Raw genomic sequence first — 20,438 nt, 5'->3', positions numbered from 1 at the left:
CCACCATGATTCATTCGTTCTTTGCATTGTAAAGTCTGACCCACTGCACCAAAATGTAGCAGATGATTTTAACTTACGCACGACACGAAAATTATAAAACAGACTTCATTCCACTGATAACAGACCTTACAGGCATTAATGGAAAAGCATAACTTAGAGAGAATTTAACTATTTAGATTGAGTATTCATCTGATTGGTCCAAAACAGGTAGCTGTGTCCCATTGGTGGATGTGTGCACCCAGGTCTCTCTGCTCTTGCACCCGCTTTCAGAGTTGTGCCCTTTATTTTCATTATATTTCAATGTTCTTCCAATTGGGGTACATTGCTTCTCACATTTCTGCATTGAACCTCATCTGCCACCTTACTGCTCACTTCACTAACTGTCAGTGGCCTTTTGGAGTTCCACACTATCATGCTCACAGTTTACAACTCTTCCAAGTTTCATCTGCGAACTGAGAAATTGTTCCTTTACACCCAGGTCCAGATGTTTATTGTAAAGGAGCAGGCATGCTGGTGCGAAACCCTGGGGACTCTGCCGTGGGTCCTCCTCCAGTCCAAAAAAAAAAATCCATTGACCATTTCTTCCTGTTCCATCACTCAGCCAACTTTGCCTCCATGTTACTGTTGTCCCTTTTATACCCTTTTAATCCTCAAAGGCTGTTTTATAAGATTGTATCAAATCTCTTCTGGAAGTCCATGTACCACGAGTACAGCATTCTCCTCATTGAACCTTTTTATTACCTCATTTAAAAACTCCAAGTTAGTTGAATGTGATTTCCCCTTTAGAAATCTATGCTGACTCTTCCTAATTGATCCATCAGTTGATGCTGTGTAATTAGACATTCAAACCCCAGACATCTTTTCGCCCCCAGGGTGGTGAAAGTCACTGTAAAAGTGATAGAGGCAGAAACCCTCAGGAAATTTAATACACATTTAGATCAGTGTTTTAATTTCTGGTGACATATTACTACATAACTTGTCTCCCAGATAAAAAAGGAATATTGCTACCCTCATGGCCCCTCAAACTCAGGGTTTTTTTTCAATTGGTTCAATTCGGCCTTCGAGAACACTACTACTTACCAAATTTTAGTTAACATCAGTGGCCATCATTTCCATGATTTGTCATCCTGACTGGCCCATCACTGTGAAGCTCTGCTCCAAACTTTAGTTGTTGCCTTGCTGGCTCTCAGTGCATGAGGCTTCTTCGGCTCAAGGGTGCCCCATGTTGATCTAGCTGGATATCTGCTCCTTGTAGGCCTGCTTCAAGATCCCTGTCTTCATTCCCCAATTTGGATCAGTGACTTGCTCTGCAAATTTGGGCCTGCTGCTCCTTTCCCAGGTCTCTGGCCACCATTGGTGGCTTCTGTGTGTTCTACCAATGACCCTTGTTCCTCAATGCTGTGATGCACCAGTTTGGAATTCCACTCTTGCCCTGCTGTATTTTCTCTCCCTTCATTAGGCTTTTGCATCTCAGGACCTGCCAGTCAGTCTGGCTCAGTATCCAGTATTTGCCTGCTTGCTTCTATCCCCCTCACTGGCTGTTAGCCACCATCAGAGCTTTCAGCCACTACTAAGTTTGAGGCTTCCGCTCCATTTTACATTATCATCAGCTGCTTTTGAAGCTCCTGCTACAATCTGAAATGTCAGGAATCAAGAAAGGATATTAAGTCCGGGAAAAGTTCAGAGCTCAACTTAGTCCCCTTCCACAACAATGTGTGATGTTTGAATAATTATAGTTAATCGTCTGGAATGGCTAGGAAGGGAGAAAGCAGAATATGTTTTTCTAATAAATAAAATTCACCCTGGAATATAATCAGGAAAGAAAATTGATGTATTGCAGTTTCAAAGCAGTTGTCAATTGAAAAGTAAACTCCTGTTCAAAGACAAAGAAATAAGCCATGTTTAATTAACAAATAATTCAATTAACTGAACTTTCTTTATTTGTTTCACTTTGTTTTGAGAAGGAGCAATTTAGTCATGATTTCTCAATTGCAGGATTTTTCAGAAAATATTATTTTACTGGTGTCATCCAGCGACAGGCAAATCATGATTCTCTCACCATAACTTCAAGTTTACTGCCTCTTGACCAGTCGCTGTTTTTCATAAAATTGACAATAATAATTCTGATATTGGAAATAATGCTTAATGGTCAGCAGATATATATATCATCAACAAGTCTGGCGCAGGAGAGTCGACGTTTCGAGCATAAGCTCTTTATCAGGATTGTGGGGTGGGGGGGTCCCAAGGGGGCTGAGAGATAAATAGAGGGGTGATGGTGATAGGTCAGAGTGGAGGGGAGTGGTGGGAATGAAGATAGACAGGTAGGACAGTTCAAGAGGGCAGTGCTGAGTTTGGTTGAATCTGGGATAAGATGGGGGAGGGGGATGAGGAAACTGGTGAAATCAACATTGACCCTGCACAGTTGGAGGGTCCCAGGCAGAAGATGAGGTATTCTTCCACCAGTCGTCAGGTGGCTCAGATTTGGTGGTGGAAGAGGCCCGGGATGTGCATGTCTTTGGCGGAGTGGGCGGGGTAGTTGAAGTATTCGGCCACAGGGTTGATTGGTGCATGTGCCCCGGACATGTTCTCTGAAACGTTCTGCAAGTTGGCATCCTGTTTCCCAAATGTAGAGGAGGCCAGCCACATCGAGAGCAAAGGACACAGTATATGAGATGTTTGGAAGTGCCGGAAAATCTCTGCTGGATGGGGAAGGTTCCTTTGAGGCATTGGATGGATGTGAGGAAGGAGGTGTGGGCACAGGTTTTACACCTCTTAAGGTGGCAAGGGTAGGTGCTGGGAATGGAAGGTGGGTTGGTGGGAAGCGTGGACCTAATGGAGCAGTCGCGGACGGCATGGTCTCTGTGGAATGCTGAAAGGGGTGTGAAAGGAAATGTATCTCTGGTGGTGGGGTCTGACATATAAGATCACTGACAACCTTAGGATGTAATCACGTAGATTTCATTAAAGATGCACAAGCGCAAAATACAAATGCATCTTTACAGTAGTGGCAAATTATAAATCATTCCTGGATCCAAAATCCACAAGATACCTTAAAATTAAATTTGCATCTGTGAAGAAGCTCAACCTATGGACTTGAGATTGGCAGTTTTACATCCTAAGTAACTCAAAGTTTTAGCTAATAGCAAAATGTTTGAGGAGTGTTTTGAGATGTCTTTTTTACGTTGGTTAACTAAACCAGTCAAAAGCCAAGAAATCATTCATTTTTGAAGATTCAAGAAGTCCAAAGAATACACTCCAACATCAGCATGGACTTTTTTTTTAAAAACATTAGGATTCCGGGATTCTCACTGCAACATGAAGCTGAGTTCCATTCTGTTTCAAAAAAATTGCTTAATGACTTATCTGGCAAATCTTCCAAGTTTGGGCTGATCCAGGCATATTCCTTGCCCTGTAGGCTTTGCTACAAGCTATCAGGATCCAATAGAAAGCAGCACTATAAAATTTAATGAACAACTGTGGGAGGAAAAACTGTAGATGCTTCTTCCAGTGAAAAACAAGAGTGGCACTGCAAAAGCAGACAACCAAATTATCAATTAGTATTTGGTAGATTCTTCGAATTATGAAACAATTCAATGAACTTTTAACAATTTTCATTCATTACTTTACCAAATGAGAGGTAAAATTGAAGTTTACTGCAAATTCTAAATCTGTGTAACTATGGTTGGTATTTGAATTTTGTTTAACTGCACTTAACTGTACATTCCATTCAATCCAAGTAAGGTTCTACAATACATCACAATATAGTTAACTTAAGCAACACTTCAATTGTAATTGTTTCAAGTTATCAAAGACTAATTCTCACATGGAATTAAATATTGTCAGGGGAATCAGTAACCCCAGTAGTAAACGTCATACATTTTATTGCAATGAGTCCTGTTTTATGTGTCAAGGCATTAATTTATTTATTGTTCTTCCCCCTCAGGAAGATTTACTTAAAGAGAGATTACAAACTCTCGCCACAGAAGTTGCACCAATATATAAGCAGCTTGCACCCCAAGCCTTCAAAAATCAGGTAACTTATTGCTCTGGAACAATTGACTCTATTAATTTTGGAACTGTCAGTCAGTGCTCCTAAAAAGAAGTGTACAAATTGTTTAGTATTTTAGTCATTCACAAAAATGGAAGATCATGTGCAGAGTCTGTGGTTTAGATTTCTTCAGGCAACAGACAGTTTAACATATGTGTAAAAGGATTTTGATATTTGACTATTTGATTTCAGTTGTAAGTCATTTTGTAAATCATAAACCATTGTGTGCCAGAAGAAATGAAATTCACTTGCATTCATATGCTGGTTTATAGAATGGCTTGAGTTAGTACACACCCAGTCAGTTCCCAATCTCTCTCATTTTACTTAAAAGGTATTTTCAAGCCATGTCAAGATGTTCCAACAGACAAAGCAGAGAAATCAGAAACTAAATTGAGCCAATTACTTGTAAGACAAGGCAATAATGGCGAAAACCCTCCATGACTTGGTAATATGACTGCAACTCTTTTTGAAATATATTTATGACCTGGATTTGGCACAGGAAACAAAATTTCAAAAGTTGAAGATGATACATCTCTTTTGAGAATTGTATTGGAGGAGGACAGTGGTAAACTGAGATAGATGAGTGAAACAAGAAGACATAGAATATAACACAGACAATATATAATCCATGTAAGTGTGAACAGGATTATTTTGGAAGTTTGTTTGGAGCAAACATAAGACGGTGCAGAAATCGAGGCACCAGGTATTCAGCTGAAAAAATATTTTGAAGTGTTATTGCATTCATCCCAATAGCATCCTCTTCTCTGTGTGGAATCTGGCTGGAAGCATTTGAAGACTGATTGATTGTATATTAAAATGCTAAGGTTTTGGCTTGTCACTCTTCCATGGAATAATATTTGAGGCTACAAATGAATGTGGGAAACCTTTCATTTCTGAAGCTTGTTATGCACAGTTTCTAATCACAGTTTTGTTTTACCGCTTCCCCTCGCCGGCCCAGCACACATCTCATGTCTGTATTAGATGTCAGGTACCAACGGAGGAGGATACCTGACAGAGTGTCTTAAAAGAAAAGAGTCATAGAGTTATACATAATGGAAACAGACTTTGGAGTTCAGAGATAAGAGAGGCCAGATTTGGAACATTAAGAGCTCATGGGTTTGAAGGCATTACAGACTTAAGAGGGCTGAGACTATGGAGTTATTAAGACGAAAATTGAGTAGCTGAAACAGTCCAGCAGCATGGGGCAGTAGCATGAGGATGATGGATGACACATTGCAGATGAGAAACCAGTGACATCTGTTTTCCCTCTGGGGTTTTACTGAGATATTGTTATGTTAGATGACTTCAAGAGGAATTGATACATTTCCAAAGGATTGAGATTGTGCATGTGTTACAAATTTTAGGTTGATTTATGGCATTGCCAAAAAGATTTCTGAGAAGAAAGTAAATCTTCACATCTGGACATTAGAACTAAGAGCAAGAGTGAGCAATTCAGCCCCTCAAAACTGTTCTGCCATTTAATACAATCAGAGCTGACCTTATCTCAGCATGAACTCCACTTTCCTGCTACTACCCATGACCTTTTAACTGCTGCAAAGTAAAAATCTATCTCCTTAAATATATTCACTGACCTAGTGTCCATTGCACTATGGAGTGTTGAATTCCATGGACTCATGATCCTTTGAGAAAAGTAATATCTCCTCATCTCAATTCCAGACAGTACAAGCCTAAACTGTTAAATCTCTCTTCAAATGACAAACCCCTCACCTCTTTCCTTTGCTGCTTCAACTTATATTGACAGTTTTGCATCATGCCACAAAGTTGTGTCTTCATTAATATTTTCACAATGTAGCTGATGTATAACTGTAATGAGTTGACAAATATCTCATCATTAAAATATAGTCTTTGAAATCAGGCTTACAGTCATATACATCTGTGCACATCTGCGCACATGGATGTGGGGGGAATTGAAATTTATGGCAAGAACATGTTTGATCAGTAAGTTGTGCAGCCAGCAATATCTGCAATGTTTCTTTGATGCCATGGTCATTAAATCACTTAAAAGGCAGCCAACATCTCTTCACTTTACTGGCACCTGTGATTGTGGCAATCTTGGGTCCAAACTAGCCAAGATGGATCATCTATTTGAAAATAACAGTTCAGTCATCACTGCTGCAGTTTTAATCTCTGCCTCATTTATTATTTTTATTTCAAGACATGCAGCACACATTGTGATGTTTGCTGTGACTTGCTATAAGATCTGGAATGCTATTCTCAGATCTTCTCTTGCCATAGTCTTGGGTTCAAGATCCAAAACTTCACATGGTTCCAAGATTGATATTAGAGTTGTAGATTCTTGCAACATTTCATGGGGGTCATTAAACCAATTTAAACTCCACACTCTATGCAGATTCTTTAAAGAGAAGTGTTGCAATTGGTCTAAACCACCAGCTTGTTCCTTGTTGTTGTACATAATTTTCCTTTTCAAGTTTGTGGACTGATCTTTTTGAAGATATTTTCAAATTAATCTGTTCAAGGATGTTACGACACACCTCTGGAACAAACTATCTAGTCGTCATGAGGCCAAACAGTTAACTTAGTAACAACTGGAAATATTTCACTGTAAAATAAATTATGGTTGCACTCTATAACTATCTATGATAACTGCTTATAGATCAGTTACAGTATACTTAAGCAATTAATATTTCTGTAAAATGCTTTTCAACATTCATTGAGCTCAGAAAACCAAAAGTTCCACGATACTTTCCTTTTATGAACCTGGGCAGCCTGGCTCAAAGGTAGGAAAACCACCACCGTGCCACAGAGCCAAATATCTACTTTTTGAAAAGTTAGTGTTGCAAATGCTTTCACCACCTTTTCAGATAGTGAAAACAATTTCCTAAAATTAGTTTTCCCTTCTTCGCACTTTTGACCAGATCTCCAGAATCTGTAGTATTTTGCTTTTATCCTTCCTTCCTTATTGAGCCTGAAGAAATTTGGGTGTTTGAATGAGATCATCTCTTATTCTACTAAACTCCACCGTGCATGCACGAGTTCCCCTTTCTCCCCTCACCTCCATGCAAAATATGAACCAGAGTGGGAAATTTAAATTGCATGTCATTGTGGTTCAATAATGCCACCCTCAAAGTCAGAAGCTCTCTGAAAAGTCCCAAGTTTATGCTGGTATCCTGACCGATGATTATTCTTCTACCTAAAAATAATTATTTTAACATTCTGCAGACACGACAGTGCTATATGCTAAGTGACTGTTACATGAAATATGGCTTCCTGCAGACAAAATCAAAATCTTTGCAGCCCACTCTCATTCACCCATCCATCTCATGCTTCTGGCCAGCGCTGGTTGCGAGTCCAGCGGTTCGAATTTTAAATTTTCATACATGATCTCAAATTACGATGTCTGTCAGTTCTTCCAACCCTTTAACTTTCACTATTCCAAATCTGGCATGTGTTGTTTTTCATCTTTCCTGTTGAATGAATGCTTGGGCCAAACTTGGCAATTGTCCTAATATTTCTCAAGATTTTTGGGTCCAATTTGACTTGCATAAAACGTTGGAGTATTGTGTACAGTTCTTGGGACCACATTCTGTTCTGGGTGCCACAATTTTGGCAGCAAGTGAATGCAGTAGAGAGAGTGCAGGAGAGGTCTATAAGAATGATTCCAGGCATGAGACACTCCAGTTATGAGGAAAAATTGGAGAAGTTAGGCCTGTTTACCTTGTAGAGGAGAAGGCTAAGAAGAAATGCGATATAAGTTTTCAAAATTATTTGAGATCTGGACAGAGTGGATAGGGACAACGTACTGCCACTTATAAGCTGCTCAGAGAACAAGAGGGTATGGATATGTTTTGCAAAAGAAACGCAGATGTGAGGTTTGAATAACTACTTATTGCAGCAAATTTTAGGGTACGGAATACACTGCCTGAAGTGTGTAGAGGCAATTCAATTAGCAACTCAAGGGCTAAGTGGATAATGCTTTAAATAGAAACAATGTGCAAGGTGACATGGAAAAGACAGGAAATTGGCACCAAGTCAAAATACTCAAGAGAGCTACCAAAGACACAGTGAGATAAATGGCTTCCTTCTGCACTATAATAATTATGCCTGCAGCTGAGATGACTGACCTCTAATGACCACAAACATCTTCCCTTAGCCTCCTCAGGACTCCAACTAACAGAATGTTTACTCCTCATCACCATTGACTCTAGTTTTGTTAGGGTTTCTCGGTGCAACATTTAGTCAAATCAGCCTTGATTTCAAGGACAGTCACTCTCACCTCTTCTCCAGATTTTAGTTCTTTTGTCCATGTTCATGCCAAGGTTGTAATGAGGTCAGGAGTGGAGAAGCCCTGGTGGAACCCAAAGCGAGTGTCAGGGAGCAGGTTATTGCTAAACAGATTCTGCTTGTTTGCACAGTTGATGACACCATAATTTTACAATAATTGGCCAGGTTGAATTTGTCCTGCTTTTATATACAGGGCATATCTGGCAATGTTCCGCATTGTTGGTTAAATGCCACTGTTGTAGTTGTCCTGGAATAGTCTGGCTAAGGCTGCAACAAGTTGTGCAGCACACGTTTTCAGGATTATTGCCTTAAGTTACTGGGTTCTCTTGTCCTTGCAATATCTAGTGCCTTCACCCATTTCTTCATATCATATGGAATGAATTGAATTGAATCAAGATTGGCACCTGAGACGCTAGGAAGCAAGGAGCAATCACCCATTTGACAATTCCTTCTGAAGATTGTTGCAAGTGCTTTCGCCTTTTCTTTTGTACTGATGTCTTTGGCTCCCCCATCATTGAGAATGGGGTTATTTGTGGAGCCTCCTTGTCCAGTGAGTTTACTTGTTGATCATCATTCACCATTTAATGTGGTAGGACTGCAGTGATTCAATCTGGTCCATTAATTGCGTGATCATTTGCTACTGTGCTGCAAGGCAACACAAGGAATCCTGTGTTGTAGCTTGACCAGGTTGACACCTCATTTTTAGACATGCCTCGTGCTGCTCAAGGTATGCCCTTCTGCACTTCTCATTGAACCAGAGTTGATTTCCTGGCTTAAAAGCAATGGTAGAATGGGGAATGTGCTCACCTGTGAAGTTGAAGATTGTGTTTAAGTACAATTTTGCTGTTGATAATGGCTAACCCTGCCTCATGGATGCTGAATTTTGAGTTTCTAAATTTGTTCAAAAGTACCCTCAGCATGGTGCCATTCAAGACGATGGAGGTTTTCCTTAATGTTAAGATAGGCCTTTGTTTCTGTTAGGACTGTGCAGCAGTCACTCCTCCTGACACTGTTCTGGACAAACATATCAGCTGCTGACAGATTGGTGAGGATAAGGTCAGTTATATTCTTCCTTCCTGTTGGTTCCCTCATCACTTGCTACAGATAGAATCTATCAGCTCCACCTTTTAGGACTCCACCAGCATAGTTCATAGTGACACTGCTCTTTTGACTGTGACAAGGTTTGAATAGTGTCAGAAATGCTGACATTCTGGGAGCTGAAGAAGCAGCACTAAAGTCAAAGACTGTTCATGTGTAAACAAAGGGTGACTTGGTGACTGGATGCCAGTCTCTGTGGGGTTATTTCATTGGTGACAAGAGTAAAGCACGTTCCTGAGAAAACTCGTTCACGACAGTCATCTTTGACTTGGGGTAAGCATTTCTTACATTCTGCCTTTATTTGGGAAGTTTGACTTGTTTAACCCTGCTGTTGCGGACTCGGCCCAACTCGGTGGAAAGAATGCTGTATTTTTTCCGGGCAAATGACATTGTGGCAGATGAAAAGCAACAAGTAATTCTCCTGACAATATGTAGAGCTGCAGCTTTTTCTGTTATTAGGAGCATAACTTTTCCTGAAGCACCAGATACCAAACCTTTCAAGGATTAATGGACATAGTTAAAGAATACTATGACCTCCCAAGCTGCTTCTAATGCTGAGATGCTTTCGTTTTCACTCAGCAAATCGAGAACCAGGGAGATCCATATCAGGATTTTTGACCAGGTTAAGATTACTGGCAGAAGCAGGAGATTTTGGTTTAACCCTAATGAGATGTTTCAAGACCATTTGGTCTGTGGGAGTAATAATGTGATTATGAAAAAATGCTTCCTAGTTGAAGCTCAACTGGATTTCAAACAGGCGTTACTACTGACTTTATCATTGGAAAATGCAGCAATGAAGCAGATGAGATGCAGGATATTCCATTGGAAAGAGACACTCTTGTCAGTCCGACCGAGTTTGGGGCACAACACTTGAGTGCATAACCTCACTTAGAACGTATTCTCATCTGTTGAAAGATAAAGTGAAGGTGATGAAAGGTGCTCCAGCTCGCATGCCTGTCATTTCTTGGGCTGGTAAATTATTATGGGATGTTCCTACTTTACTTGGCCTGCATCCTGGTACCTTTGCATCAACTCTGAAAAATGGATCAGCCCTGGAAATAGTCAGACGAGGCCTAACTTTCGCTGAAGTAAAGAAACAGTTATTATTATCTTGGGTGTTGGCACATTGTAATCCCACAAAAGATCTGGTATTGACATGTGATGCCTCCCCGTACAGCATCAGGATGGTATTAGTTCATAGGTGACCGAATGGAGAGGAACACCCAATAGCATTCAGGACTTCAGCTAATGCAGAGTATAATTATGCTCAGATGGAGAAAGAAGGATTGGTGGTCATATACGGAGTCAAAAGTTCCACCAATACCTTTTTGGATGAAAATTTGTGATAATAACAAACCACAAACCCCGCCTTGATCTGTTTAAAGAGAACAAGGCAGTGCTACCCATAGTTTTGGGCGACATTCAGCAGTGGTCTCTCATACTAAGTGCTTATAATTACAAGTTAGAACACCATCCTGGACGTCGACTCGCGAATACAGATGCATTGAAATGCTTCTCATTAGCAGATAGGCCACTGGTGACATCACAGTCACAGGTGACAATATTGGACTTCAAACGCAGAAAGATCTCATCCTGTCAAAATTGAAACAGTGGGTGGTGATGGAGGAAACCAAAGAGCCATCACAACTAGACCAGCTCCCAGTGGAGGGCAGCATATTGTTATGGGGAGCAAGAGTGATTGACCCGAACAAAGGACATTGTCAAAATACTGGCTGAATTCCACTAGGGTCTAGCAGCCTGGCCTGGTAGCAGATAGTGTTGCATTGGGGCAGTGCCCAGAGTGCCAACAAGGACAAAAATTATTGCCAACAGCCTCCACACATTTCTCCCCCCCCCCCCACACACACACACACACACACACACACATATCCATGGTAAATTTGGGTAAACCTTCGATTTAGTTGCACATCGACTGTGCAGGTTCTTTCATGGATTCAGTGTTCTTTTTCATTGTAGATTTGAAGTGGTTGGATATGCATAGGTCCATCCGTCAAAAGTGGGTACGATGATAGAAAAACTGTGCACATCTTTTCCAACACATACAGTCCTGGAAGTGGTGGTCACAGGTAGTGGGCTATCGTTTAGCATCAGGAAATTTGGTTACTTCCTAAAGTTGAATGGGATTCAACATATAAGGACATATCTCCATGGAGAGGTGATGGCCTAGTGGTCTTATCACTGGACTGTCAACCCAGAGACCCAGATAATGCTTGGGCACCCAGGTTCGAATCCCGTGACGGCAGATGGTGGAATTTAAATTCAATAAAAATATCTGGAATTAGGAGTCTGACGATGACCATGAATCCATTGTCAGGAAAGCCCATCTCGTTCACTCATTTCCTATATGTGAGCCCAGACCCACAGCAATGTGATTGACTCATAACTGCCCTCTGGGCGATTACAGATCAATGATGACCTCGTCCTGTAAATGAATAAAGAAAAAAAAAGCACCCATTACCAATGGCCCAGAAAAAGCAGTCCAAACTTTGAAGGCTGGCTTGGAGAAACAAGCTAGATACCAAGATGTCTCAGTTCTTCAATAAAAATTGAAATCAGAAACAAAAGTAGAAATTGCTGGAAAAGCTCAACGGGTCTAGCAGCATCTGTGGAGAGAAATCAGAGTTAACGTTTTTGTCAAGTAACCCTTTCTAAGAAGGAAGGTTCTTAGGAAGAGTCACTCAACCCGAAACGTCAATTCTGATTTCTCTCCACAAATGCTGCCAGACCTGCTCAGCTTTTCCAGCAATTTCTGTTTATAATCACTGTTCTTAATTCATTACAGGACTCTCCTATATGCAACTATAGGGATAGCATCAGCAGAGTTACTTATGTGTAGAAGACTCCATACCAGATTAAGTCTGATGGCAGGGGGGTTTGGGTGGGTGGGTTGGTGGTGAAATGGTATCAGAAAGGCCACAGCTGGACACAAAACTCTGCCAAGCGAGACAGACGGTTTGAGACAGTTTGGTGTAAGAATCATGAAAATGGGTAAGGAGGTTATGGTCAACGCTAGATCGGGACCAGTAATGTGTGAGGTTTGGGTAGGTGCAATAGTCGTGAACAAGCTTTTGGACCATATGGAAGTGCTGATTTACAAATGTTGAAGGAACAAAACATGCTCTGACCCTTGGGTCATTTGGAAAAGCTGCCAGAGCCCTGTATCCGTTAAACATTGACAAGTCCTCAGAATCTGAGGTGGACATGACAGATGTAGCTGCTTCAATGCCTTTGCTGTTAAAAAAGGAGTGTGAAGTTCTACCAAAGTGCTTCTGGTGCAAGAGGCAAGCTCCCAAGTGTTATATGCCGATTGTATCAGACACCAAGTTGAAAGAACCTAACCTGGTACAAAAACGCCCGTGAGGCTCTCCAAGAATAAAGATCGGCCTATGTCCTCGGACTCAGAGGGGAAATGGTGTAGTGATTGTAATAAGGTAAAGCCAGCTGGATCTCATAGAATGAGTTCCCTGATTGGGGCTGTTAATCTTGTCCAATCAGGGTGCCCTGGCTAATAGATAAAAAGAGAAGAGTTAGAGATGCTGACATTCGGGGAAATGGATTCTGAAGAGGCAGTATTGAAGTCAAGGACTGTTTGTGTATAAATGAAGGGTGACTTGGTGATGGGGCACCAGCCTCAATACAGTTATTTTCACTATTGTGCTGCACTCATGGATAGATGTCGTCCAGCCAGAGTACCTTCTGCACCCATTGCCACCCTCACTGCTTTCTTGATGTTCATTATGGGGGAGTATTGTCTCATCAGGGATTTGGGGGGTGGTTCAGTCTGATAATCAGCTGGATGTTTCCTTGGCCACATTTCAGCTGATGCCATGATACTTCATGAGGTCTTGAGTCAACAATGGTTACTCCTCGGGCAACTCCCTTCAGATTGTGTACGACTGTTACATGGCTATCTGTAGAAATGGATTTGAAATCCAATGGGGTTTCCCCACGAGGTTCAAACCTTGCTCACAGCACCAAATGTAGAAATGGATTAAAACTCGCTACCGGACTGAGAGCGAAACAAACTCAACAAAAATTCAACAAAACTTGGTCTGGCAAAATAATCGGTCTTTATTAACAAGGAAACTGCATGCAGAGTGGCTGAACTTGGAAAAAAGAGAGTTAATTACAGGTCTGAGTCTCTCTCACAAGTTTGCACTTACAGAGAGAAAAGCATAAATCCTTGTACTTCAAATTTATCAATACCTCTCAATAACCATCACTAGAGGTTAGTCATCCATTAGGCCAGTACATTGAATTATGATCTACACTATTACTTCTGAGGTTTGTCATATTGACTTCCCAAAACATACCACATACGTCTCATAATCTTGTCCTTGTTGGAGGCTCAGATTTGGGCTTAGTATTATGAAGGTGTAAGGGGTATTATGAAGGACTTCGTAAGCACACAGAGTGCTGGAGAATTTACAATGTAACATTTGGTCTAGCAGCTAGCAATACCTGGGTTACTGTGAGACAAAAAAAACAAATTCAAATTCGGCCAATCAGTTTTAACTAAGCCCCAAGATGACAACCTCCAATCAAGTTTGAATTTAGGATTGTGACAATGGCGGACAATTAATCAACTTACTGGAGGAGGTAACACCACAAATATCCCCATCCTCAATAATGGATGATCCCAGCACATCAGTGCAAAACATAAAGCTAAATCATTTGCAACAGTCTTCAGTTGGTAATACCAAGTCGATGATTCATATTGGCTTCTTCCATAATTCACCAGCATCACAAATGTCAATGTTCAGTCAATTCCATTCAACCATGCAAAATGAAATGTTTGGAAGCTGTGGATACTGCCAAGGTTATAAGCCTGAACAACAGTTATGCAATAATAATGAAAATGTGTGCTCCATAACTGGCCGCACCCTTAGCCAAGCTCTTCTAGTGCAGCTTACATCACTGGCATCTACCTGATAGTGTGAAAATTGCCCATGTTGTCCTGTACACAAAACGCTGGACAAATCAAACATGGCTAATTACTGTCCCATTAATCTACTCTAGATCATGAGTGATATGATGGAAGGTGTCATCAGTGCTATCAAATGCACTTGCTTCACAATAACCTGCTCACTGACACTCAGTTTGGGTTCTGCCAGGACCATCTACCTCCTGACATCATTTGAACCTTGGTTCAACCTTGGTCAAAAGAGCCAAATTCCAGTGATGAGGTGAGAATGGCTGCCCTTGATATTAATTTCTGAGTGCGTGTGGAATCAAAGAGCCCGAGCAAAATGGGAATCAAAGGGAAAACTCTTCACTGGTTGGAGTCATACTTGGCTCAAAGAAAGATGGTTGTAGTTTTTGGAAGATGGGTCATCTGAGATGCGAGACATTCATGCACAAGTTTCACAGGATATTGTCCTCGGCCCTACTGTCTTGGACTGCTTTGCCAATGAACTTGGCATCCATCAAAAGATCAAATGTGGGAATGTTTGGAAATGATTGCACAATGTTCAGCACTACTAATGATTCCTCAGACACTGAAGCAGTCTATATCCAAATGCAGTAGGATTTGGACAATATCCATGTTTGGGCTGACAAATGCCAAGTAACAGTCAGATCATTCTAATTTCAGACAATGATTATATTTACTAGGAGAGATGAACTGTCATCCCTTCATATTTAATGGAATTCATGTCACGGGAGCATGTGTTATCATCATTCTAGGGTTACCATTGACCAGAAACTGAACTGGATGAGCTATACAGGAACTGTGGCAACAAGAGCATGTCAAAGGTTAGGAGTCCTGCAATGAGTCATTCACATCCTTCCGCCCCAAAGCCTGTTCACCATCTACAAGGCACAAGTTAGGAGTCTGATGGAACACTCCCTATTACTTGGATGAGTGGAGCTCTAACAACACTCAAAAAGCTTAATACCATCCAGAGAAAGCAGCCAGCTTGATTGGCACCACATCCATAATTATCTATTCCCTCCACTACTGTCACTGAGTATTTTCTGCAAGACATACTGCAAAGTTCACCAAAGCTCTTAGACATGCCTTCCAAACCCATGATCATGACCATCTAGAAGAACAAGGGTAGCAAATACACAAAAACACCACCACCTACCAGGTCTCACCATTCTGACTTGAAAATATATCATTGTTCCTTCAGTGTTGCTGGTTCAAAGTCCTGTAATTCCCTCCCAAACGGCGGAATTGTGGGGTACCTACTTCAAAGACATATCAGAGATAACTCACGGACAACTCAGACCCCTGGGAATCTTAGTGACCCACAAACCAGTAAACACCTTCCACCAGTTCCTCACAAAGGTTGAAGACCCGACTCCCACATCCAACAGGATGAATGTTATCTACAAGATATCCTGCAAAGACTGAAAAACACTACATAGGACAAACAGGAAGAAAACTGACCATTTAGTGCATGAACATCAGCTTGCCACATCCAGCACTCTCATTTCTAACCACACAGACAACAAAGGACACAAATTCACCTGGGACGATGTAACCATCCAAGCACAAGCAAACCAGAGACATACCAGAGAATTCCTTGAAGCCTGTCACTTCAATCGGAACTCAATCAATAGACACATTGAACTGGATCTCATATACAAACCACTCAGATACAGAACTGCAGGTACCAACAAACAGTGATATATAAATACCAAGTGGAACAGACCACCAACACCTTATTAAAGATGCACTTATGATGTCACCTAGCGAGGTGATGAAATGTTTGCAGAAAAACACACTGGATCATCAAACAAATCAATGACGTCATCCGCAGCCTGAGCGACAAATCTTCTCAAGACCTCTACCTACACACTGTTGATTGCAATGGTTCAAGAAGGCAGCTCACCACAAACTTCTCAAAGGCAACTATGGATGAACAACCCTCATTGACCACACCTGCTTCACATGAATTAAGTTTGGAAAAAAAACTCTCCTTATTTGAATCTATGACTCTAGGACAATAAATTTGGGGAAAAAAATGAATCAATGGTCACGAATCTGCTGAGAAAAATTGCTACTCAAAGTGTAACAATGTTTTGCAGAGGTATAGCACTTGGGGGGAGAAAAAAGATTTGAACTTTCTAAAGCAATTGGCTTGTGAACCAAGAAAAATCTTGGTCATAACCATGAATCCAATAAAGTATGTGAGACATCATTTAACACTGCCATGAATTATACTTTAATACAGTTGCTTGAGAGGAATATTTTGCAGCACAAGAATGACAAAAAAATGTCAGAAAGCTAAGTGGGGTAAAAAGGCAAATATCAGAGAGATGCATTCATTAATTTTGAAAATGGCATTGACTTCCAGGGGAACTAATCTTCAGTAGATTGTTGATGATATTGCACAAGACTGGTGGTTTGTGCCTTTTCAGAACGGGCTGAGCCATAGCATTTCTCCTTAATAGTAAGAAGTATACAAGGTCAAGATCGACATGGAGATTTTAGCGCGCACAGTATTCCAACCTGATACATCACTTTAATACAAAAGAAGTTTTAAGTGCCATCTTTTCGAGTAAACCTTTCTGTTTTCTCAGTTGCAGCCATTATCACTTTTCTGAGAACTGGGTTGCAGCTCCCTGGGTGCTTAGTGTACCCGACCAATACCTTGCTGCATACAAACTGGTCATCCCAGTATACTAGTCACGGCACTTCATAATTGGTTTTGAATTGCATTGGAGCATTCAGATCACAAACACAGATTTAAATGCAGGGACTCTGTTTCCTTATAATATAACAGTTAATTTGCAGTTCATTAGTAGAATTGCAAAAATCTCCAGTTCTTTGAGATCATTCATCTTTAATAAATAATGTGAAATCTAATGATTACAAGATAACTGCAAATCACTGATCTCTAAAACATACATCTAAATGTGATTAAAACAAAACTAATTAAGTACACTATTCATTACCTCTACAGGTTACAAATGAACAAGTAGCCCCCGACTGCAGACTTGGGAAAAAAGAAGGAAAGCCATTTTCTGGTGTAACTGCATGTATGGACTTCTGTGCCCATGCTCACAAAGATCAGCATAATATGTACAATGGGTGTACTGTGGTATGTAAGCTAATACTTTGTATGAAATCAATATTTGTTCAGTTTCGTGCCTCAAACAAAACTAGGAATCCCATATTTTCAAATCATGTTGCATTCAATTTTTTTTTATTTTTAAACTATTGTTTAGTCAAATAACTGCCTTCAGGAGAACTTCAAAGTGCAATGGGTTAGATACAGACCTTTCATTTCTTGGATCCATGTCCAAATCGAACTGCAAACTATGGAACAAGAGATCTGTTGGCTGTAAGAGTTGTAATGTCAAATGAGTTTAGACCATCTCAACTCTTTGCTCAAGAATTTTAACATTAATTAAATAAACCTCAAATTATTACTTCAGCAGAAACCAAGACTTTGTTCGTGTTTTCGGTTCTGACATTCCTCTGAAATGTAAGGCAGTTCTGAAAGCTCAATTTCAGAAGCATTGACCATTTTCACTGCTTGACATGCATCACAAAATGAACATTTCACACACCACTGAATGAAAATAAATTACATTAGAAACTGTTCTTTTGGTGCCTGTATGTTTATTAAACGTGTTACTGCTGTCTGTCATATTTAGAAAGGTGACAGTTCCCTTCAGAAGAACAGATCTAAAGGTGATATTTGAAAATAAAGGTGCAAGCATGTAAATAAATGCTGAGCCATGTTTAGATTTAGCATTTTCCTCACAGGATGTGTTAAAATGATATTGTACAGTATAGTGTACACCTTCACGATTCAACACTGCCACATGCTGCCAATGCTTGGTACTGCATAGACTTTCACTCCTGAAGGGATGAACACTTCGTAAGGGAGAAAGGGAGAATATCAGGATTTATTTAAATATTAAAGGCAGAAAATGTGATAACATTCACTAGTTTAGATGGTATCTCTCGAAAGATAAACAGAGTTAAAAGTTTCAGATTGATGACTTGTCAATCACAATTAACAATGTGGCCAGGGTCATGGCTGATACGAAGCACCTCTGGTCCTCCTTGTGCCCACAAGCAGTGCTGGAAAGACACTTTTGGATCTGACCATTATTCCTTTCATTCAGCCTCCAAATTTTCAAATTATGCAAATCAGATAGCCAGATTCTAATATCAAATTTAGGAAACTACCTCTGGAATATACGTTCATTTTCACTCTGCACGTTCCCATTAAAAATAGAAATGATCATGTGGGAAGCAGGCTATTTGCTTTTCCAGCTTTTTATGTATTTTAACCCATCCTTGCTGGTGTTTCCGTGTTCTCAAGATGTGTTTCCAAACATTGTATTTTAAATTCAGATGTTCTACTACACAACACTGTAAAGATCAACGCTTAAATAATTTAGTGCGAGAACCAAGGTGATGGGCACCATTGCATTCAACTTTGCACGTTGATTTAATGTTGAAATAAAATTAGGCACATTGTTTTAAAAATGACCCTCTTCTTGATTCAGAAAATTTTGCAACTGCACCTGTATAGAATTCGTTGAAAACCAAGTTCCATTTCTGTCAGATTACAGGTATTCAGCAGTTTATATTTCAAATTGCACATTTGTGCTAGTGTATCTGAATTATAAAAGCTCGATAACAAATAAAAGAATGTTTCTGATCTCCTTAGGTATACTTAGCAACGTGTGAGGTACTTACCTGTTTGGTATAATTATTCATAGGTTTGTACATTAACGAAAGAAGACAATCGCAAGATAGGAACGACCCCAGACGACGAACAATTGCATGTGCTTCCATTGTACAAGGTGTCAACCACTGATGAATATGGTAGTGAAGAGAATCAGAATGAGAAGATTAAAGCTGGAGCAATACAAGTGCTTACAGCATTCCCCAGGGAAGTCAGAATGCTGCCTGAACCAGTTAAATCAGCACGTCAAAAGAAACTAGAAGCAAAGAGAGCAGCTGAGAAACAGAGAAACCAAGCAAAGAAACTTCTGGCTGGAAAACTAAAACAGGAAGCTTTGCAGGAAGATTTACAGTGCAGTGCTCCACAAAACAAAGGTATTTTGTTTTATTGTAAATTACGTATTAGCTTTTCACAGCACTGCTGTGAACATAAATTTGAAGAATTACTTCAGTTAAATACTGTGTAGTTGCCCTGGGTGTGATTAAATTAGAGAGGATTCAGGAAAGATGTACCAGGATGTTGGCGGGAATGGAGGGTTTGAGTTACGAGGAGAAGCTGGATAGACTATGACTTTTTTCACTAGATGTAGGAAGTTGAGCATGACCTTAAAGAGATTTATAAAATCACGAGAGACATAGATAAGGTGAATAGCAAAGATCTTTTCTGATTTAAAAGGCACCTGAGGGGCAACTTTTTCTCACAGAGCTTGGTTTGTTTGTGGAATGAACTGCCAGAGGAATTGGTAGATGCAGGTACAGTAACAACCTGTAAAAAACATTCCACAGATACTTGAATAGGGACGATTTAGAGGAATATGTGCCAAACGTGGGTAAATGGGACTAGTTCCATTTCGGAAACTAAGTCGCCATTGTCGAGTTAGGCTGAGGGCTTTGTATCCACACTAAATAATTCTATGACTCTATGCCTATTCAAACCTATCTATTTCCTAAAAAATATTTTGAGTGTGTTATGATCCAGATATGAAGCAGGAACTTAATAAAGGAGACAAGCTTGAAATTCCAGTTACTCACTAAATGAATAAAGCCATAAGATTCTGTTATATTAAATAAAGAAAATAAATTTGACTATACCAAGATAGTTAATACCATCTACGTATATTCTAACAACCAGCATTAATATGAGATAAACAGAATATAACAGGCAAACCATGATCTAATACAAGCCACACATCAAACGGCAGAAAATCAAGAGAAGTCTTCCACCCAGATGCCAGTGAGCTCTGTGAGTTGCCAAAGCCCTTCCAACTGGATCTTCCTTGTGAGAGATTTCAGCTCCTCTTCTTCAAGATTTAGTCTTGGTTTTCCTGTCAATAGGATCCACAACTCAGCCAG

At 40.2% G+C, this 20,438-nt stretch overlaps 1 protein-coding gene across 7 annotated transcripts in view; it reads left to right on the top strand.

Moving 5' to 3' along the window:
• The window catches only part of tet3 (tet methylcytosine dioxygenase 3), a 368,466-nt gene that overhangs the window by 325,731 nt on the left and 22,297 nt on the right, over positions 1–20,438 (top strand). For all 7 annotated transcript variants that reach the window (XM_043681513.1, XM_043681517.1, XM_043681514.1 and 4 more), the window contains 3 exons: positions 3,944–4,033; positions 17,344–17,481; positions 19,121–19,460. In XM_043681513.1, coding sequence (XP_043537448.1) covers positions 3,944–4,033; positions 17,344–17,481; positions 19,121–19,460 — 568 coding nt within the window. The remainder of the gene's footprint in view (positions 1–3,943; positions 4,034–17,343; positions 17,482–19,120; positions 19,461–20,438) is intronic.

This window comes from Chiloscyllium plagiosum, chromosome 42 (assembly GCF_004010195.1).
Source record: "Chiloscyllium plagiosum isolate BGI_BamShark_2017 chromosome 42, ASM401019v2, whole genome shotgun sequence".
NCBI lineage: Eukaryota > Metazoa > Chordata > Chondrichthyes > Orectolobiformes > Hemiscylliidae > Chiloscyllium > Chiloscyllium plagiosum.
This window is presented reverse-complemented; position numbering and strand designations above follow the sequence as displayed.